General features: G+C 43.4%; 1 protein-coding gene across 3 annotated transcripts in view; it reads right to left on the reverse strand.

The window, feature by feature from the left end:
- The window catches only part of LOC144487888 (NACHT, LRR and PYD domains-containing protein 3-like), a 78351-nt gene that overhangs the window by 10486 nt on the left and 44977 nt on the right, over positions 1 to 22888 (reverse strand). For all 3 annotated transcript variants that reach the window (XM_078205938.1, XM_078205937.1, XM_078205939.1), the window contains 5 exons: positions 18140 to 18311; positions 17990 to 18055; positions 13499 to 15236; positions 8744 to 8830; positions 1407 to 1577 (listed from right to left, as the gene is read on the reverse strand). In XM_078205938.1, the coding sequence (XP_078062064.1) occupies positions 1407 to 1577; positions 8744 to 8830; positions 13499 to 15236; positions 17990 to 18055; positions 18140 to 18311 (2234 nt within the window). The remainder of the gene's footprint in view (positions 1 to 1406; positions 1578 to 8743; positions 8831 to 13498; positions 15237 to 17989; positions 18056 to 18139; positions 18312 to 22888) is intronic.

Below are 22888 nucleotides of genomic sequence, written 5' to 3' on the forward strand. Positions count from 1 at the left end.
GGAACGTGCTTCTCCAAGAAATTGCTTGAATACATTCTGTGAACGAATCTTCTATTCAACTTTTGACAATCTGAGCGATTTATACAGTAAATGGAAGAAGCCACAGGAGCATTGACCTACAGAGGGATCTGTGTGTACAAGTCTACAGGTCCCTGAAAGTAGCAACACAGGTGGATGAGGTGGTCAAGAAGGCAGACAGCATGCTTGTCTTCATCGACCGGGGCATCGAGTATAAAAGTTGTCAAGTTATGTTACAGCTGTATGAAACTTCAGTTGGCCACATTTGAATATTGCTTGCAGTTCCGTTCGCGACACTCCCAGAATGATGTGGATGCTTTGGAGAGGGTGCAAGGAAGGTTTACCAGAATGTTGCCTGGTCAAGGACGTTAGGTTATGAGGAGATGTTGTATAAACACAGATTCTTTCACTACAAAAAGGGAGGCTGAGGGGTGACCGGATGGAGGTGTCCACAATTATGAGAAGCATCAATATGGTGGATAGTCAGAGACTTTTCTCCAGGGTGGAATGGTCAACTACAAGAGGGCACAGGTTGAAGGTGAGAGGAGCAAAGTTTCGAGGGTGGTGTGTGGGGTAAGTTTTCACCCAGAGGGTGGTGGGTGCCTGGAAGGCACTGCCAATGGAGGTGGCAGAAGCAGGCACGTTTCCAATGTCCAAGGTGCATCTTGGTAGACACATGAACAAGAGACAACCAGAGGAATAGAAACCGCAAATTGGCAGTAGGTTCTGGGTCTGAACAAGCGTTAGGAGGCGCCACAGGCTTGGTGAGCTGAAGGGCCTGTTACTGTGCTGTGCGGTTCTTTGTTCTTCTTTGTATATGTAGATTAAAGTCACCCGTGGTTATTGCAATATGTTTTTACAAGGCCCCATTATTTTTCCTGTGTATTGTGTTGGAGATTGTGACTGTTGTTCGGAGCCGATAAATGATTCCCAAACTTTGTTAAATCTTATCTCTGTCCAAACTGATTCTGCATCTTGAACTAAGTTCACTTCTCGCTGCTGTACTGACATCTGTTACTAACAGTGAGACTCCACCGCCATGTCTTGTCCTCCATTTACTGTCATCCACTCACTCTCCCCCTTTTCACACTTCAATGGATGCTGTGTCCCGGGAGAGCTGTGCACATCTGAGGAGGAGGAGAGAACCTCAGAGGGTGAAACATAACATTATTCCCCCATTCCCTCAACACAAGGGTTTGTGGGACTGACATCCCATTGCTCAGAGATGAGAGAGAGAAGCAACAGGAGTCAGAGGAAAAGCAGTTTTCCTTACTCATAACTGACGCCAATAGTAATGGGCAGTGTTTTTTATACAAATACCAGTGGTGAAATTATATTGTTGAATATTCAGTTATTATAAACACAATCTCACACAGTCTGCTACTTACCACAGTTCCTGTATTTTACATTCCGAATTCCTCAGAGCCACAGACAGCAGTTTCACTCCTGAATCTCCCAGTTTATTGAAACCCAGATTCAGATCTATCAGTGAGCGGTTTGTACTGAGAGCAGAGGCCAGGTCCTCGGCACAAGAATCTGAGAGATCATTATCATGGAGACTGGAGATCAGAGAGAAAAATAACATGAATCAGGGCAAAAATCCATAGTGTTTTTAAGAAAAAGATCATTAACAATAATAATGTACAGCGCGGGACATTCAAGAAACACAACTTCAGTTGATACAGAAGGCAAAATTATATTGATGCTGTAAATCTGAAATATGAATAAAATATGTGGAAAATCTCAGCAGGACAGGCAGCATCTGTGAAGAGAGAAACATATTTAGTTTCAGTTCAATTAGCTAAAATTAAAACTTATGAGTAGCAGTGAATTAAATTGTTTTCAGTGACAGCGAGCTGGGGATGGGCGAGTGACAAGGAAAGAACAAAATGGAAGTGCCGGAGTGATTAAATGAGAAAAAGGATGATGGTGAAAGGGAAGAGCACAGGATTCCCATGTCCTTACCCTGAGTCACAGGGAGGGACATGGGATGGTCAGTGGCTCAGGAATGGAGTGTGTGGTGGGGTTGAAGATGATGAGAGAGAAACCTTTCTCACGATGCCAGTGGTCCGGGTCTGGAATGTACAGTCTGGAAGTGTGGTGGGGGCAGGCTGATTCGAGGCATCACAGAGGGCAGTCGATGAACAATCGAATGAAACAATGTGCAAAGATACGAGGAGAAGGCAGTCGAATGATACAAATTCCTAATCCTAGTTTGGTGAGCCGGTGCAGACACATTTCGCCTCGTGGTGTTCCGCAATAATTCTGTGAAGATAATGGTTGGAAATGTATGGAGATTTTAACTGGAAGCTGGTGATGTTGCAGTGTCAACAGGGTTCGGTAATTTAGCCAGTGTCCACAAAGGGCCATTGGTATCTCTCTCAGGTAGAATCAGAGAATTGTTACAGAGCAGAAGGAGACCATTCGGTCCATGCTGTCCGCACTGAATCTCTGAATGAGCAATTTACTAAGTGTCATTCCCCCAAATATTCCCAGTAACTCTGCACATCCTTCCTTTTCAGATAATAATCCAATTCCCTTTGGAAATGTTCAACTGAACGTGTCTCCACCACACTCCCAGACAGTGAACTCCAGCCCTTAACCACTCGCTGCAGGGGAAGTCCCGGTTCAGGCAATGCTGGCACGGGCAGCACTTTGATAGGCAGCAGCTCTGGAGAGGCCAGTGAGGAAGACCTGGTTACTGAAAACAGGGCTGCAATGGGAGGAGAAAGGTTAAACTCAATTCAATGATGCACTTGGCAACACTTGGTACTCTTCCCCAAGGCTACCTGAGTTTGGAGCAAATTTCTGTTCTCTCAGGACTGGACAGTATCTGCCACATCAATCCAAGTATATCGGGATGGAGATTGCTGGAGACCTGAGCAGGCGTGGGTTATATGGTTGCAGTGAGGCAAAAGGATGAATAACTTCCCAAGTTCTGACAAGGTGGTGAAGCATTTGATCGCATATAACCTGAGGCATATGGGGTCGAATGAGAATGAAAGTGAAATGGTCGAAAGGTAATTCCCACACAGACACAGGCAATGCCCAGAGAGCAGCATCAACATGTCAGAGACATGTGAGCCTCTCTCTGCAGGGTTCTGGTTTTAACAACACCAGGCCAATGTCCAACACGTTTATTTGGTAGCAAATGCCATTAGCTTTCGGAGTGCTGCTCCTTTGTCAGATGGAGTGGATATCTGCTCCCAAACAGGTTCTGGTCAGTCAGATAATTCCAGCACTGTGAGAATGGGATGGTCACAGGCAAGAGGCTTTCCCTATGTAGACATGATGGTCAGTCAGGTTCTCACCAGCATAGGCTTGTGTCTTTGATGGGAGAGTAACAATGGAACTTTATGTGCCTGTAGAAGAGAGCACGAAACGTCAGGAAATGAACTAAAAATCGTGATAGCGTCCAGATTTTGTAATCCTCACACCTAGAATTAGCAGCTCTGCAGTTGGGAGAACAGCAGATAGTGTGGGAAATCGCTGATTGTAACATTGGTTGTGGAGCTGAGAGTGTGCGGTTGAATGGATGGACACAGGAGACTCTCTGGCAACACAGAGTTTGGTGCCCATCACCGGTCACATGGAACCGGCTGAAGGACGTGTTGGAATGTACATTTTGTTACAAACTATGCCTTGAAGAAATATACTGAACATTGAAGGATATTGAATTCGATGATCAGCCATGAACAAAATGAATGGTGGATCAGGCTCGAAGGGCCGAATGGCCAACTCCTGCTTCTAGTTTCTATTTTAATCATGTTTCTATGCAGGTTATGTTGTCGGCACTGTGCTATCTGTAGCCGGTTTCCTTTATTGTTACTGAAGCAGTATAATTGACATCATGTTGATTTTAATCTGAACTAATGCAGTGTTCTGTTGTTTCAGTGTTTCCCCTGGGATGGCAGAGTAGAGCTTGATTGCGAGTGATTGACAGGTTATGTCATGTGACTGAGGGACAGCTATTTTTCACAGAACATTCTAGTTTCAATTCTTCTTTCAGAAGCTGCTTGAACTTAAGACAAACAGCACTGCTGTTTCCCTCTCTGAAGTTGGAGTATTTGCTGTTGAAGTGTTGCTGTGATGAAAGCTGTCAGAGACTGGGGTTACCTCTCTGTGGTTGGGCTGTTCGGAGGCGACATCCTTCTCTGAAAACAATTGTTTGTTGGCTGCCCGGAAGTGTTAAAAAGCTGGAAATCGGCATCACGTGAGCATAATTGTTTTTGTGCTAACTAATGTTGGAGAAGGGTGTATGTCTGTGGGTATTGCTTTGTATTGGAACAACAGAGATAGCTAGCTGTTAAGAGTTATAGTGTGTCATGTCGAAGTCTTGCAATTGGTAAAGGTTATGCTAATTCTTGTTCTTGTATTCTAACTGCATTCTTAAATAAACTGTGTTTCATAAAAGCATCCTAGTGGGTCACTTGATTCATACCTGGAGTGAAACACCTCATGCTCATCAATGCCAAAATCAAATGTAAAACCAAGGGTCCAGGCTAACTTCACAAAACACCTTGGAGTTTCTGGTCTGCATCTTAACAATTGTATAGAACATAGAACAGTACAGCACCGAACAGGCCCTTCAGCCCACGATGTTGTGCCGAGCTTTATCTGAAACCAAGATCACGCTATCCCACTCCCTATCATCTTGGTGTACTCCATGTGCCTATCCAATAACCGCTTAAATGTTCCTAAAGTGTCTGACTCCACTATCACTGCAGGCAGTCCATTCCACACCCCAACCACTCTCTGCGTAAAGAACCTACCTCTGATATCCTTCCTGTATCTCCCACCATGAACCCTATAGTTATGCCCCCTTGTAATAGCTCCATCCACCCGAATGCATCCATTCACTCTTTCCTCTTCCTCACAAATCAAGGGCTGTGTGACTGGGTGACGTGTGTCCCCCTGTAAGCATGTGAACGGGTCCTCAGAGTCACTGTCACATTATTCCCCTACACCCAGGGCACAAAAATCAATGTGATTGACATTCCACTGCATTGGGATCAGAGAGAGAGAAATCACAGGAATCAGTGAAAATTCAAGTTCTGGTTCATAACTTCCAACCCCTGGGCCTTTATAGAGTTTTTCAGCACAGAAAGAGGCCCTTCGGCCCATCGTGTGTGTCAGCCATCAAGCAGCAATCTATTTAATCCATTTCCAGCACTTGCTCCATAGCCTTGTCTGCTGCGGCATTTCAAGTGCTTGTCTGAATGCTTCTTAAATGTTGCGAGTGTTCCTGACTCCACCACCCTTTCAGACAGTGAGATCCAGATTCCCACCACCCTCTGGGTGAAAAAGCGTTTCCATGGAATCCCTACCTGGACATTTACCATGGCAAATCCAACGACACTACACATCTTGGGACACTAAGTGACAATTTAGCATTATCGATCCACCTAACCTACACATTTTTGGGCTGTGGGAGGAAACCAGATTACCTGACAGAAACCCGCACACACGGGGGGAACATGCAAACTCCACAGGCAGTCACCCGAGGCTGGAATTGAACAAAGGTCCCGAACGTTGTGAGGCAGCAATGCTAACCACTGTGCCATCATCAATTCTCCTCTGAAACTCCTGCCTATCGCTTTAAATATGCCCCTGGCTATTGACCCCTAAAATGAAGGAGAAAGGTTCCTTTCTATGAACCGATGTATGTCCCTCTTAATTTGATACAACTCCACGAGGTTAGTGGTGAATGTCCAGACAGCAGCATCAATCTTCAGGAACATGTCAGTCTCTCTGTGAAGGGTTCCGGTCAGTCAGAGATGACTGCTGCACTGCCGACACTGAGTGGCCATCCTCGTGGTCATCCGGTATTATGATCCTGCATCAGTGATGGAAAAGCAATATATTCCAAGTCAGAATGGTGAGTGGTTTGGAAAGAAATCTGAAGCTGGTTGGTGTCCCATCCTTCTCATATCCTTGGCCATCTCGGTGATGGATAGTGCCTGTTTGGATGATGCTGGCTCAGGAACCTTGGTGAGCTGCTACATTCCACCTTGTATCTGGTAAAATACTGCCACCGTGCGTCAGTGGTAGAGACAGCCAATGTTTAGTTTGGTGAATGGCCAGCTGATCCAGTGGGCTCCTTTTCCATGGATGAGCTTCTTCAGTGTTTTTGAAGCTGCAGACAATCCAGCAAGATGAGCGGATTCCATCACACTGCTGACTTGTGCCTTGGAGATGGTGGGAAAAATTTGGGAGACAGGAGGCGAGTTCCTCATCTCCGAATTCCCAGACTGTTATCTACCCTTGGAGCCATAGTGTTTACAGTTCAGTGTCTGTTCAATGGTCCCAGTGCGCCCCCACCACTCAGGATGTTGATGGTCGAGGATTCAGCGATGGTGCTGCCATTCAATGTAAAGGGAATATGATTAGATTCCCGTCTGTTGGAGATGGTCCTTGCCTGGCATTTGTGCAGTGAAACATTACTTGCCATTTATCAGGTTAAGCCTGAACGTTCTTCAGACCTTCAGACGCTAGCTCTGTCGAAGAGTCATCCAGATTCGAAGGGTGAGCTGTTTCTCTCCACAGAAGCTGTCAGACATGCTGAGCCTTTCCACCATTTTCTGTTTTGTTCAGGTCTTGCTGTTTATGGGCATGGACTGCTTCAGTCTCTGAGGAATTGTGAACAGTACTGAGCATTGTGCAATCATTAGTGAACATCCTCATTTCTGACATTATAATGGAAGGCAGGACATTGATAAAGCAATTGAAGGTGGTTGGGCTTTGGACATCACCCTCAGGAACTCTTGCAGTGATGTTCATGAGGCACTGGAAGGATGACACTTTTCTGACCATCAAGAGCAGACTGATGGAGCAGCAATTCATCAGATTGGATTTGCCCTGTTTTATTCCACATTGTCCGGTAGATCCAGTGTTGTAGCTGTACTGGAACAGCTTGGCTTGGGGAATGGTTAGTTATGGAGCACAATTCTTCAGTACCATTGCTGGGGTACAGCCAGGCTGACAGAGTTTGCAGTACACAGTGCCTTCAGTCATTTCTTTACCTCACATGCAGTGAATCAAATGGTCATCTGTAATGTTGGGGACCTCAGGAGGAGGCCGAGATTAATCATTCTACTCAGCACTTCTGGCTGAAGATGGCACTGATGCTCTGGGTTCCCTCATCAGTAATGATGGAATTCTTGTGGCATGTTTATAGAATCATAGAATTCCCACAGTGTAGAAGGGAGGCCCTTTGGCCCATCGAGTCTTCACCAATTCTTTGAAAGAATATCATATCCAGGCCCTATCTCTGTAACTCCACATATATGGCCCACTAATCCCCGTAACCTACACACCCTGAGACACCTAGGGACAACTTCGCATAGCCAATCAACCGAACCTGCACATCTTTGGACTGTGGGAGAAAATTGGAGTACCCAGAGGAAACCCACACAGACACTGGGAGAATGTGCAAACTCTACACATAAAGTCACCCAAGGCCGGAATTGAACCCTGGTCCCTGGCGCTGTGAGGCAGCAGTGCTAACCACTGTGCCACCTTGTCGCCTAATGTAACCGGCATGTCCAACATTTTGTGGCATGTCTAACACTATTTATGACTGGATATGGCAAGACAGCAGATCTCTGATCTGATCCATTGGTTTTGGTGTGATTGAGCTCGGTCTATCATATGCTGCGTCCACTCTGTGGTCTGGTGGTCGTGTGCTGGAGCTTCACATCTCATCTTTAGATAAACCCAAGTCTCATTTGGTCGTACATCTAATGAAAATTAGTCGTAGTAACACAGTACTGGCTGCTGGGGAAAGCCACTGTCAGCTTCCTATAAATGAAAAGGTACAGTTCACCTCTCCTGCCTGTTTCCTGTCACTCAGATAACTTCATAACCAGGCTGCCTTTGCCTCTTTTATTTCATGGTCTTCATCTTTGCTCCCAAGCTTATTTTGTGTCCACTAATAGCGGACAGTGTTTTTAATAACAAATACTGACAGCAATGGTATATTTAGTATCATTATTTGTGTTCTTAAAAACAATGTCCATTATTAATAGGGACATCATTCAGACTATTCTGCACTGTGATTATTGCCATTGCCAGCTGAGCTGTGCCTTGAACTGCTGGGCTGCGAGCTCTGGAATTCTCTTCATAACCCTCCCCACCTCCATCTCTGCATTCTCTTTTCAGATGCTCCTTAAGCTCCGTTTAACATAAATTTGAGAGTGGTTCCCTCGGGATAAAACTCATCAGAATCCAATGTAGTTTGTAATCTGCCTTACCGATATACTGCAGTTTTCTATGTTTAATCAAACTGAGAAGCCGACAGACATAAACATCTATAATCTGAATGACAAAATAAACTAAATTGAACATGTGACCAGCCATATCTGGGAATTCTATAAACATTTAATTGTTTTGTCCATCTTTTTTATTCTCATGAATGGATTTGAGAATAATCATAAATGATTAGTTAAATCTTTCACTCCTGAATCTCGCAGTTTATTGTAACTCAGGTTCAGACACATCACTGACTGGTTTGTACTGAGAGCAGAGGTGAGAATATCTGAGGCTGTTACTCTCCAAACTGGAGATCATAGAGAGAAAGATTTCAGGAATCAGAGCGAATCCGTGGTGTTTAACACGAAGACTGACAGGAATGATTATTAATGACACTATTACTGACACTGATAATAATTTACAGTGTCAGACATCCACTGATTATTAACACAATCTCACACAGTCTGATACTTACTCCAGTTTCTGTATTTTACATTCTGGATTCCTCAGAGCCGCAGACAATAGTTTCACTCCTGAATCTCCCACTTCATTGTCACCCAGACTAAATGGAGGAAGTGAGAAACACATTAAATTCAGATTAATGTTCAGCAGGAAAAATAGCTGGATCTGTTTTTGTGTCAGAAACTTAGCACCAGTGGTGAACTGATTCAAGTTACGATATTATATCTCATCCAAGTTGATCTTTCTCTACACCCTGTGACTGTAACACTGCATTCTGGACTCTTTCCTTTCCTTCCCTATGTACGGTATGCTTTGGCACTAATAAATGTGACAATATTAAATCAGATATCAAACCCTTTCTGTTGAATGGAAAAGGCAATCGTCAGCATTGGAAAATGATGAACAATTCACTCTCACTGGTTTGCCTACTGGGGGAAATCACTTTTACACCTCTCAAAATGTATATTTTGTTTAATTGTTCTTGGGATATGGGTGTCGCTGGCTCGACCAGCATTTATTTCTCACTGCTAATGGTCCCTAGAGGAGGTGATGCCCACATCCTGTGAACAAGCAAGTAATTTTTAAACATGTCCCACATTCTGGTCTCATGTCCTGATCATCAGAATTACCCTCCTAAATCTCACTGACCCTGCTACGTTTCCGGAAATTCAAATCATTTCTGCTGTTACATAAATCCAGGATTTTATGAGAATTGTACATTTTACTGAGGGTTAAATGATAAAGCTGTGAGAGTGGATCCCTCGGAATTCCCTGTGCTTCTTAACTATTGACATTGTATCATCTGTATAGTATCTCAGGGCGAGTTAAAGTGTGAAACTGTGCTAACTGTTGCTTTAAGATCCATCCCCTAGATTTGACACAACCAGGAAAGATTATTCTCCCATTAGAAAGTTGAAATATTTCTGTTTGACTAGTTTATAGGGGAGGGGTGTCTCCCGCTACATTCCACAGTAAACAGGCTCTACATTTTCTGCAGGTATGGCTAGTGTTCTATCTCCGGGAATTGCCGGGAGTTCCCTCTTCCCGGTAGATCCTCACATAGGAAAAGGATTATCCAAAAACCCTGTTTCATATCACTGACGGTTTGACTGGAGATTTTCCAGCAGCAGGTTTCCTCATTCAGGAAATTCTGGTTTCCTCGGCTCAGATGTAAGTTCTGCAGTCCTGCCACATTTAGCTGTGAATGATAGTGGACGATGAAACAACAGAAGGAGGAGGCTCCACAAATATCCCATCCTCATGATGGAGGAGACTAGCACATCAGTGCAAAAGGTATGGCTCAAATATTAGTAACTAACTTCAGTGGCTGAACCATCCAGAGGGCCCCAACATCACAGATATCAGCTCATTCCATTCACTCCACATGATGTCAAGAAATAGTTAAAGATAATGGATACGGCAAAGACCACAGATCTTGACAATATTCCAGTAACTGTACTGAAGATTACTGCTCCAGAAGTTGCTCTGTTCCTCGCCAAGCTGTTCCAGTGAAGCGACAACACTGATGTTTACCCAAAATAGTGGGAAATTGTCCAGATATGACCGTAAACAAAAAGGAGAGAACAAATCCAATCTGTCCATTTCCCACCCCATCAGTCTACTCTCGATCATCAGCAGAGTAATGGAAGGCTAACGAGACTAACAAGTGACACTTAATTAGCAATGACCTGCTATCTGACTTGAAGCTTGTGTTTACTCAGGGACACTCAGCCCCCTACCTCATTACAGCCTTGATGCAAACACGGACAGCAGAGCTGAACTCAGGATGAGAGGGGAGAGTGTCTGCCCTTGACATCAAGGCAGCATATGGCTACATGTAGCAAAAAGGAGCCAGAGAAAAACTGAAGTCAATGGAAATGAGAAATGGGCAGCACGGTAGCACAGTGGTTAGCACCGCTGCTTAACAGCTCCAAGGACCTGGGTTCGATTCCCGGCTCGGGTCACTGTCTCTGTGTAATTTGCACATTCTCCTCGTGTCTGCGTGGGTTTCCTCCGGGTACTCCGGTTTCCTCCCACAGTCCAAAGATGTGCGGGTTCGTTTGATTGGCTATGCTAAAAAAATTGCCCCTTAGTGTCTCAAGATGCGTAGATTAGAGGGATTAGTGGGTAAAATATGTAGGGATATGGAGGTAGGGTCTGGGTGGGATTGTGGTCAGTGCAGACTCGATGGGCCGAGTGGCCTCTTTCTGCACTGTAGGGTTCCTATGATTTCTTTCCATGAAAACTATCTGCCGATTGGAGTAATACCAGCACAAACAAAGTTAGTTATGGTTGTTGGACCATCTACAAGATGCAGTGCAACAACTCACCATGGCTCGTTACACAGCACTGTCCAGTCTTGTGATTTCTATCCCTGGAAGGACAAGGGCAGCAGATGAATGGAAACATCTCCAACTGGAGGTTCCCTTCCAAGATACACACCATCCTGACTTGGAAATATATCATCGTTCCTTCACAGTGACTGGGTCAAAATCCTGGAACTCTCTTTCTCACAGCTCTGTGGGTGCACCTACACCACAGGAGTCCCGAAATGTAATGGTAGTGATATAATAGTGAGCATAGTTGCTTTCCAAGCAGTTGATACAGGTTTAATTCCCAGCTATCTCAGTTTGTTGGAGTGGATGAAGAGAGGGCCAGGAGGCAGTAACCACAACCGAAAAGAGTGGGTCAATCCAATTGAGTCAAGTCTGCGGCTCCAGCCTGGAGCAGTAGTGTTAAACTTAGCTGAGGGTTGGAGGGTCAGTTGATCATTCAGCTACTCTGAGCCGGCCCACGCTGAGTTCAAAAGGGAAATGGTGAATCTAATAGTGACACGGAGGAAACTAAATTCATTGGTTGGTAAAAAAATGCCATTTTCGACTGGCTTTATATTGCTGTGATTTGGAGGAAGCAACAGAAAGGGTCAGTGATGGTTCTGCTGTTGATGTGGTGTACATGGATATTCAAAAATCATCTGATGCAGTGACACAACAGACTTGTGGCATAAGCTCATAAAATAAATGGGAAAGTAGCAACGTGGATACAAAATTGGATGAACAAAGAGTAATGGATATTTTTAAGGCTGGAGGATGTCGGTAATGGAGAACCCTAGCAGTTGGTATTGGGATCCTTGCTTTTCCCTGATATATATGAATGATCTAGGTGTTTGGGCGGCACGGTAGCACAGTGGTTAGCACTGCTGCTTCACAGCTCCAGGGGCCTGGGTTCGACTCCCGGCTTGGGTCACTGTGTGGAGTTTGCACATTCTCCTCATGTCTGTGTGGGTTTCCTCCGGGTGCTCCGGTTTCCTCCCAGCCTAAAGATGTGTGGGTTAGGTTGATTGGCCATGCTAAAATTGCTCCTTAGTGTCTTGAGATGTGTAGGTTTGAGGGATTAGAGGGTAAAATATGTAGGGATATGGGGGTAGGGCCTGGGGTGAGGATTGTGGTCGGTGCAGACTCGATGGGCCGAATGGCCTCTTCCTGCACTGTAGGGTTTCTATGGTTTGCTGTCTCGAGGGAAATTTCAAAGTTTGAGGCATTGTAAACTGTGAGAAGAGCTTGGGACTGAAAAACAGACCATGGGGGAGTGTACAGACAGGTGACAGCTTAAGTTAAATGCAGAGGCGGGTGAGGTGATACTTTCAGGAAACATGCACATGAGGAAGCAATATAAAATAATCGGTCGAATTGTTAACGGATTGCAGGATCAGAGGGACTGAACACATATGTGCATCGATCATTGCTGTTAGCAGGACAAGTGTAGGTAGCAATTAATAAAGAAAACAGCATCTTGGGCTTCACTGTTATGTAATAACTTGTGTTTGTGGGCATTACACAGTAATTCATGAGTTTAAATTTAATTTGTGTTTCTGTGCTTGTGAGCTCAGAAAGGGCCAAAACTTTAATTTCACTTCATGTTAAACAAAGCTGCCTGCCTGCGGGTTTTTGGTTTCAATTTAAACTGTCCCTACATTTTAATTTAAGGTTTACGACGTTGTAAGAGTTATGAAGGTTTAAAGAAATGGTTGCTTCTACTCAGAGGCCCACAATGAATGATAGAAGCACTGAGTTTCAGTTACAACCAGTTAATCCAGGAAGCAAGACGGAGTTCACAGAGGCTGCCAGTAGAGGCAGCGCAATGCAGGGATTCAGAAAGCAACCCGAACTGATGATGTCACCAGTGATCACGTGACTTATAAAGGGACATTGTCCCAATATAACACACACCGACTGTAATACATAACACAGGTAGAGCGCAGTAAAATAATCCTGATCATAATTAAACACAAACTGTAAGCTGCACCGAACAAGACAAACTAATTTCTGTATAGCATCGTACAGAATCAGATGGTTTCTGTTGGGAGAGGGAATGATCCTTTTTCAGATTTTGGAGGGAGGCCTTTACAGCAATAATCATTTAAAATTCATCCCAATAATGTTTTTATTCATTCAAGGAATGTGGGCATCGCTGGTTATGCCAACATTTATTATCCACGCCTATTCCACGAGAATCTGCCTTCTTGAAATGATGTAGTTTTATCAGAGAATCTAGATTTATTACAGGTTCAGAAGGAGGCCAATCGGCCCATCATATCTGCATCTGCTCTCAAATGAGCATTATTACTTTGTGCCATTCTCCCACACTTTGTGACCATTGGACATTGTTTCTCTCTTGACGTCCTCGAATGAACATGCCTCTGTTTTATTAGAACAAAAGAAATGGCTTCTCAACAATGAAAATATCCACTATGAGACCAAACAGTTACCTCAACTCCAGACATTTGTGCAGAACGGGTCCCAGCCGCCGGAACCCTTCACACTGAATGTAGCATTCCTCTAGATCGAGGTGTTTTATTGTATCACAGAGTCCAATGACATGAGACAGGACCGCACAGTCAATCGGGGTCAGTCGCAGTTCACTAAATGAAAGTGTTTCCACAGATCCCACTGTGTTCCGAGCCAGTGTTTTATTCTGAGACTCAAACAGGTAGTGGAATGTGTTCAGGAGCTTCCTCTTCCCAGTTTCAGTCTCTGTGTCTCCAATCTGCCCTTCAACCTTCTCCTTCACCCAGTCAATCACTCGGCAGGTTGTTTGATGAAGAAACGAACCCAGAAACTTCACCAGGGGCCAAGCTGACTGTGGGGAGGACAGACCAGCAACAAAACGGAGAAATATCTCAAATCGCCCATCTTTCTCGCTGTGGGTCTCACTGAGGAGTTTCCCGATCTCCCCGGGATCTGGAGTCAGGAATTGTGTGAGTGCAGCTACAAACTCTTGGATGGTGAGGTGTGGGAATGTGTAAACCACACTCTGGGCAGAATCATTTTTCTCCAAAAGTTCCATCAGGAACCCAGACAGGAACTGGGAAGGTTGTAGATTGTACTTGATCAAATCTTCATTTCTAAAGACAATCTTCTTCTCGAAGACTCCTGTGAAGGCCATCTCACCAAGCTTCAGTAACACATCACGGGGGTTTTCAATCTCTCGGCCATGGTTTTTCAGAATGTTGTAAATATAGTAGGAATATAGTTGGGTGATGGTCTTGGGAACTTGCTGCTGTTTCCTGTCTCTTTGTGTAAAGAAGGGACCCAGTGACAGACCGAGGATCCAGCAGTAGGAAGGGTTGTAACACATGGTGTACAGGATCTCGTTCTCCTCCACGTGTTTGAAAACAGCTGCTGCCACCGTCTGATCTTCAAAAAACTTGTTGAAATATTCCTTCCGTTCATCACCAACAAATCCCAGGATTTCAGCCCAGACACTGATCTCAGCCTTTTCCAATAAATGTAATGCAGTGGGGCGGCTGGTCACTAGCACTGAACATCCTGGGAGCAGCTTGTGCTGTATTAAACTGTACACAATGTCAGACACTTCACACCGGAATTCAGGATCTGTGCACATGGACTGAGGTTCTGTATTTCTCTGATTGTCGGCAAAATCAGTACTGTCCTTGAATTCATCCAAACCATCGAATATAAACAGCAATCCCTCTGGGTTCTTCCAGAGCTCTCCCAGAATATTCCCAAAGTAAGGATAGAAAAACAGTATCAAATTCCTCAGGTTTATTCTACAGTTAATAGTGTTCAAATCCCGGAACTTAAAACTGAAAACAAATTGAAAGTGTGGGTATATTTTCTCAGTGGCCCAGTCATAAACAATCTTTTGTACCATTGTTGTTTTTCCAATTCCCGGCACTCCGCTCGCTGCTGCTGAATTCCCAGATTTGGATTTTCTCTGGGAAAAGCTGCTCTGGAACAATTGATCAGTTCGGATTTTTTCCAGTTCTTTCCGGAGATGTTTCTCTCTCCATTCTTCATGGTCTCGGCCTCTTGCCAGCAGTTCATGTTCGACAAGTGTCCGATCTCGAACAGTAGAAATAACCGTTAGCTCAGCGTATCGATCAACCAGCTGGAAAATCTTAACCTTCTCCTTTATGAGGATAGTGTTCACTCTCAGTGTTTCAGTTTGTACCCGGAGTGTCTTCTTGTGTTTCTGTTGAAGATCTTCAATGAGAACAGAGAGAAATGTTAGTTGCATGAAAACACCATCTTTGCTGAATTGTTAGACTTACTTTACAGTGTCCGTCCAGGTTTGTGCAGGAATTAAAATTAAGTTATTGGAAACTTCGTTTGACAATCAACAATTTCCATTTAAAGTCTCAGATCGTGACTTAACTTTAATATTTCCATAACTTGTTGATTTTATAAAGGTGATGTTTTCTCTCTGATGGTTAATGCTTTCCAACCTGCCCTTAATACAGACACCTCACTGGGAGTCTGCAAGGATCATGGTTACATGACAGGCGATTTTCGGGTCCATCAGTCTGTGAACTAGTCGGTGTTCCCAATCTGCTGCAGAAATGGTAAATGGGATATTGGATATGAATGGGAGATGGAGAGATTGTAATTGTTCAGGAGTCTCACTGTGACTGTATCCCACCTTCAACAGGTTCCCTTTCATACTGTGTGAGCATTGGAATACCAACAGTTTTGAACATGGAAAGTTCTCCTATTCTATCAGGCTGTTGCCTGGTCACCCATGTTACTGGGGAGCCGGTTGGCTCAGTTGGTCAGATTGTGGGCCATATTGTGTCAGCAGCATGGGGTCCGATCCCCGTTGTATCTGGGGCAAAATCGGAACCTCACTCCTTGCCTTACCCGTGCCGGAGATCATTCAGCCGTGGTTCAAACCTGCCTTCGGACAGAGAATTCAAAGAATACCCATCCCTTTGTTGTAGTGTATTTCAGTAATCAATAACTATGTTTCAGCAGTTGTACGTGTAGATTCATTAACTGTGTTTTGATAACAGTTCTGCCATGATGGCAACAGGAAACAGAACAAGAATCTACTTTGCTAAGTGTAATATGAAACCAGTAAACATTCACAGTTCATTTGAACTGTTTAACAATAATTATAATGCATGGTTAATTATGTTTGTTGTTTCCTATAACCTAGTTTTGGGAAATTGAAAATATATTTATCTTAGTTCTTACATTGGGTTAAAAGGACACCCCTGATTTAACGGATTATCCTTTCAGTGATAGGATATGAGATAGCAAATTTAAGACAGAGTTGAGGAGAAACTACTCCCAAAGGGTTGTGAATCTGTGGAATTTGCTGCCCCAAAGTGTGGTGGATGCTGGGACAGGAGTAAATTTGAGGAGTTAGATAGATTTTTAATTGTTCATGCGTTGAAGGGTTATGGGGGAAGGCAGGAAAATGGGGATGAGGAGCATATCAGCCATGACTGAATGGCGGAGCAGACTCAATGAGCCGAATGGCCGATCTCTGCTCCTATATCTTATGAACTTATGCAAAATGTTAACGGGGGTTGTAGATAGACCCACAAACTGTAGTGATGAGGCTGGGGATGGCATTAAACAGGAAATTAGTGACGCATGTGATGAAGGAACATCAGTAATTGTGGGAGATTTTAACCTGCATATAGACTGGCCAAGTGAAATCAGACACACTAACGTAGAGTAGAAATTCCTGGAGTGTATACGGAATAGTTTTCTGGAACATTCTATTGGTCGTGGGGAAAATGCTATAGTTCATTAACAGCAGAGCATTTGAAAACAGTGGCAGGATTGGACAGTCAGCATGGATATATGAAGCGGAATTCTTGCTTGACAAATCTACTTGAATTTTTTCCAGGAAGCAACTAGCAGAGGTGACGAAGGTGACAATGGTTGTGATTTATTTGGACTTTCAGAAGGCTTTTGACACGGTCCCAGGTAAGAGATGAGCATGTAAAATTCAATACATTGATTTGGGAGCAGTGTATTGAGATGGACAGGAAATAAGCTGGCAGGGAGGAAACAGAGTAGCAATAACTGGGTCTTTTTTCCAAATAGCAGACTGTGACTAGTGGGATACTGCACGGTGCTGGGAGACCACTGAAAGGGTTAATGTCACATAAGCTGCTATGAAAAAAAAGTTCTTATCGAAGTTTTCAAAGAGAAGCACTAAGACCAGTAGCTTAAGGTGACTGTGATTGGTTTTAATATCTGAATGATGCAAGTTTAATCAATAACTGAGTGGATTGAGGTAACTCCTAAAATGTGATTGGTATATGCTAATTACCTGTGACTGAATTTGAAACTATAATTGTTTATATATGTAGGAATTCTGTATTCTGATTCATTACAGACTGTGACCTGTGACTTTCCAGAGTCCTCACTATACAGATGATTAAAACAGCTGTTAAGAGAATTCCGTGACTTGGTCCAATTACTTGAAAGATAAAGTTGTGATCAATTAAAAGGCTGATATCAATTACCACAAGACCACTTATTCATGATATATATTAATGATTTAGACGGATGAATTAAATCTAATCTCTCCAAACGTGCAGACTACACAAAAGTAGGTGGGAGGGTGAGCTGTGTGGAGGAAGTGGGCAAATGGCCTACCCCTGCAACCATTTTCTCTGTTACTGTGTTTCTATAAGGTTCATGCTGAGATTTACAGGGTAGTGGGATTCTGCAAGGTGTACACAAGACTTCCAAAATAATAGCAATCAGCAATTTAATTAAGAGAAAAAAATGCAATGATTACAAGAGAAATCCTGTGTACTGGAATGAATCTCTGTATAGTTGAGGAACAGTGACAAACCCCAATCATGTTCAGCCCAGTTACCCCAGCCTTTAACTTTCCAATTCCCAGATTTTCACAACCTCTTAAACAAAGGTTGTAATCAATCATTCAGATTCTCAGAAGTTAAATAGTTTATAATCTCCATTTCATCTCTTACCTTTCAGGCGACTGGGCAATTCAGATAAACCTTGTGCAATGTTCATGTCATCGAATGCATCAGAACCTGTTTAAATAAATTCATGAAATCAAATCAGTGATATCGACAGTGTTTAAATGGGAAATTGAATTCACTGTGATTTTACCATACCACGCTCCTGTATTTCTTTCAGTATTTTATCCAGTTTTGGGACTCCGTGACGCATTTTCACAAAGGATTCCCACATCACCCTTCGAGCCCGAGATCCTTTTTCCATCACCAGATTGAGCAGAAGTTTGGAACTGTCTACCCGGTTTCCCTTATCCACGAGCTCAGTGACTTTCTATGAAGAATAGTAATGAAGAATAATGAGACGCAGAGTGAAAGATAAACACTGAGAATGGGATGGAAAGGACCTGCTCAGTGATGGGATTTCCCAGTTGCTTTCAGCTCAGAAATCAGTCACTGGGCCGGGTCCTGATCCATAACGAACACGGACTGAAAATTATCTTCACATCTCATTGCAGTCATTAACGATAAACAAATGTGAATCAACTGAACTAGAATCAAAAATATATTTGCAGAGAGTGAGGGATCACTGAGAATCTGCAGCATTTTAATGTAATTGTTTGCTTGTCTCTCAGTGTCTGCCATGATATCAGGTTCATGATGAATAATTTGACCCACTTTTCTCTGAAACCTCAATCCTGCTGCCTCACTGTGTGATTTACTCAGAAATCCGGAGGTGATGAGGAAAAGTCTATTTTCTCTGAGATGGTCAAGAGTCTTTGGAACCCTCTTCCTGAAAAAAATGGTGGAAGCAGAGTCTTTGAATGTTTCTAAGAGAGAGGTAGATGGACTTTTGATATCAAGGGGCTGATATGTTATAGGGAATAGGGGGGGGAATGCAGATTTGAGGGTACTATTAAATAAGCCGCAATGTTATTTAACAGCGGGACAGTATCGAGGAACTAAATGGTCTATCCCTGTTCCCCATGTGTATGCAAATAAAACAGCGGCAAATCAGAACTCAGATGGCAGAAAAATGATTATTCTGATCATCAAGTTATTTAAGTAGCAGGAATTTTAAAATGAAATTTGACTGATAAAGTACCATTGAGTAATCCAAATACCGACTGATGCTTTATGTCAGGGAAATGAGCTAACAATAATGGCGAAAAATCTAATCACTTAATCATTTCTGCACAGTAATTCAAATGCCAGAGACAGAACTTTAAAAAAAAATACTAGTACGTATGAAAGCTCAGTAAGGACGATTGAGGAGTTAGATAATTTTTGACAGATAATATTTAGCTACTATTGCGGGGTGTGAAGGAGAGCCTGCCGCAGAATGTCAGAGTCAGAGCAATGGAGAATTTCAGACTGGAGTTTACAAGAAAGGAAAGGTTCAAATTCATTGACTCAGGTCAAATAGAAGAATGGACATTTTAAAGCAAAGGCATCTGAGGACTGGGGGCCATTACAGGTTTATGAGCACACAGTGTTATCTGGAGTCTAGTGGGAGCACAGTAAAGGCAGCAGAATCTGAGTAGCTGAAGATAAGACGCAATGTAGCAGAACATTGGAACAGCTGAATCTGGGGTGAACAAAGACATGGAACAGGATTCAGCAGGCGCTGTGCTGAGGTAGGGGTACAGACTTGCAGTGTTACGTGCAGACAATAAGGATATTTCTGCACTGGCAATTGTGCAGGAAATGGAGTTCTGCTTGATACTGAATGCTGAAATCACAGATAGTCTGGCTAGGTCTCAGTCAGAGGCTGGGAGAGGAATACAATCAAGTGGTTTGGAGATGGAGTCTGTGAGGGAAACAGACAATGATGTGGGCATCGCTGGCTAGACCAGCTTTTGTTACAGCAATACTGAACAGTTCACTCCTTTTCCGCTACATCCTGACTTTTTCCTCTGGTCTCTCCAGTCCCACTCAAACTCTTGCCTTTTTTCTGCCAGTCCACATGAGAGTTAAACCTGAACTGTTCCCCTGTTCTTTGTACAGATACCGACAGATCTATTGTCACCTTTCCATATTGTTTCAGATTCACAATATTCGCAGTGTTATCCACATTGTGTCCTTTTTTCCAGCTTCTATTCTATAAAATTCTGAAATTAAATGATTATTAATGCCATTCTCTGTGTTACTTTGGGAGTAAACTTAATGTTGCGATGTATTAAAAGGGTAACATTGAACCAAGAAACTGAGATACTCCTGTGCCTTCCTAAAAACATTGGTGTGATCACATTCAGAATATTACATTCAGTTGTGTTTCCCTCAGTACAACAAGCTTATTGTAGCTTCAGATGGGAACAACTCGAACCTGTGAGACAATGGTGGGGGTGAGTGGGAGCCAGTGTGTAAAGTGAACATGTCCTCACTGGAAAATAAAAGTTTGAGGGGTGATATGATTGCTGTTTTCCACTGAGTCCAATTTTTCCAAAACTCTTTGATGCTACACAATTTAAAACGCTGTCTTGATGTGAACGATCGGCACTATCACCTCTCCTCTGTAATTCTTTTAGCCATGTCTGAACCAAAGGAGCTCTGGAGCAGAGTGCAAACTCAGTATCTGCGAGCAGGTAATTGCTGAGCAAATACCACTTCAAAACACTGTCGATATACCTTCCATTGTTTTGATAACTGTAAGTAGACGAATAAAATGGTAATAACTCGATTGCATTTGCTCTTTTTACCATGGACTTTCCTGGGATTTTTTTCCATATTGGTGGGTAAATGCCAATGCTTTAGCTGGGGTGAACAGCTTGGCTCACAGTGTGACTAGTCCTGGAGCACGAACCTACAGCATTACAGCCAGGATGCTGTCGGTGTCTCTGCACATCATGCCCTCAGTCATTCCTTTATATCATGTGGAGGGAATTCATTTGGCTGAAGACCAGTTTCTGTGATGATGGGGATCTCAGGAGGAGGCTGAGATGAATTATCAGTGAACACTTATGGCTGAGGGTGGTTGTGGATGCTTCAGTCTTGTCAGCCACGAGCTGGGATCTGCTGTTTCTGATGTTAATGTTTGTAGAATCCCCCCTACACATTTGTTGTCTAATTATCTAACATCATATGACTGACATGGCAGGACTGCAAAGCTTTATGCTGTTAGTTGAGGCTCAAGTTGCTTCTCTCTCTATACCATTGTGGCTAGTTGTAGATTCACCAGGTTGCCACATCATTTTTATATATTCCTGATGCTGTTCCTGCAATGCTCTCCAACGCAACTCATTGAACCAGGACCGAGCCTCTGGTTTGATTGTAATGGTGGTGTGTGAGTGTGCCATGCTATTATCTAATAGATTGTGGGGAAATACAATACTGTGACTGATGGCCAACTGTCAGTTTAGAAACAGTCGATCTATTCAATATCTATTACATTTAGCACGGGGATAACATCGCAAACAACAGAACCACTTGTCAGTTTGAAGACAGTACTTCATCTCCACCAAGGACTGTGCGGTAAGTCTTACTGATACTGTCATGGATTGGTGCATTTGCGACTGTCAGATGGATGAGAACAAAACTAGGATTTTCCACGTTCACTTGCCAAGAGCCACAAGCTCATTCTGGCTGATCTGACTTTCAAAACTTGGGAAGTTCAGTCAGTAATCGTGCTACTGAGACAGGCTTGACTGGAGAAATTAAGCCCCCTCTCCACCGCCGTGCCCTGCCAGCCCCATGAGTAAATTTTGTGCCTGTTCTTTTTTTAATCACATTGACATGGAAAAGTCCATTTTCATCAACTGAAGGAAGGCAGTGATCAGGAGGAGGTTTTCTTGTCTATATTTGACCTCAGTACATAAGATTTTGTGGGGTCCAAAGATAATATTGAGGACTCTCCACGTTTATACAATACCACTGGGCTGTAATTTCTGGCAGATCCATCTGGTGGGAACATACAGATCCAGGAACAGTAGGGGAGGAGTCTGGGACCTTGTTTGATCATCATAGTTACAGGATCATATTGATGGCAGGTTATAGCTTCACATATCTGCGGAATGGGTTCTGCAAAATGTGCTGAAAGTCCATAAATGTTAGTGAGGACTTTGCAGGGTCGACTGGGCCATGTTAGCGAATCCAGTCTTGCGTGGTGCACCCAGTTTAGTTTATTATACCTGACTGTAGTTAGTTTGCCTTGTTTTCTAGACCTCTTCAGAGGTCAGTGAAGAGTCAACTGTGTTACTGTGTGTCTGGAGCCACATACAGGCCAGGCTGAGTAAGGGCAGCATGTCTCCTTCCCTTAGTGAAGCAGATTGGTTTTGTAGACAGTCTAATCTTATTTAATTAGCTTAGTTCATTCTGGAGTAAGGGGAAATATGAAGCCATCAGGCAGGAGATTAGAGGCGTAAATTGGAAGGAGGCATTCTCAAGGAAGTAAGGTGGCAGATTTTCAAGGAATGTTTGTCTGGAGTTCTGCATGACAACGTTCCGATGAGACAGGGAGGTGTTGGTAGGTTACGGGAACCGTGGTGCACAAAAGCTGCGCTGAACCCAGTGAGAAAGAAAAGGTAAGTATACAAAAGGATCAGAGAGCTAGGCGATGATGGGGATCTAGATGAGTAGACGGCTTGTAGGAAGGGACTTAAGAAAGAAATTAGGAGAGCCAGAAGGGGTCAGGAGAAGGATTGGCAGGTAAGATTAAGGAGAACCCTCGGGTGTTCTATAAATATGTGAAGAGTAAAAGGATGAGATGTGAAGGAATAGTACCTATAAAAGGTGAAGGTGAGAAAGTCTGTACAGAACCGGAAGAAATAGCAGAGGTGCTTAATGAATACTTTTCCTCAGCATTCACGGTGGAAAAAGACCTGGGTCGTTGTACCACAGGATTGAGGCAGACTGAAAAGATTGAGTATGTGGACATTAAGAAAGAGGATGTGTTGGAAATTTTGAATAGCATCA

The sequence above is a fragment of the Mustelus asterias genome, unplaced genomic scaffold (assembly GCF_964213995.1).
Source record: "Mustelus asterias unplaced genomic scaffold, sMusAst1.hap1.1 HAP1_SCAFFOLD_1100, whole genome shotgun sequence".
NCBI classification, from domain to species: Eukaryota; Metazoa; Chordata; class Chondrichthyes; order Carcharhiniformes; family Triakidae; genus Mustelus; species Mustelus asterias.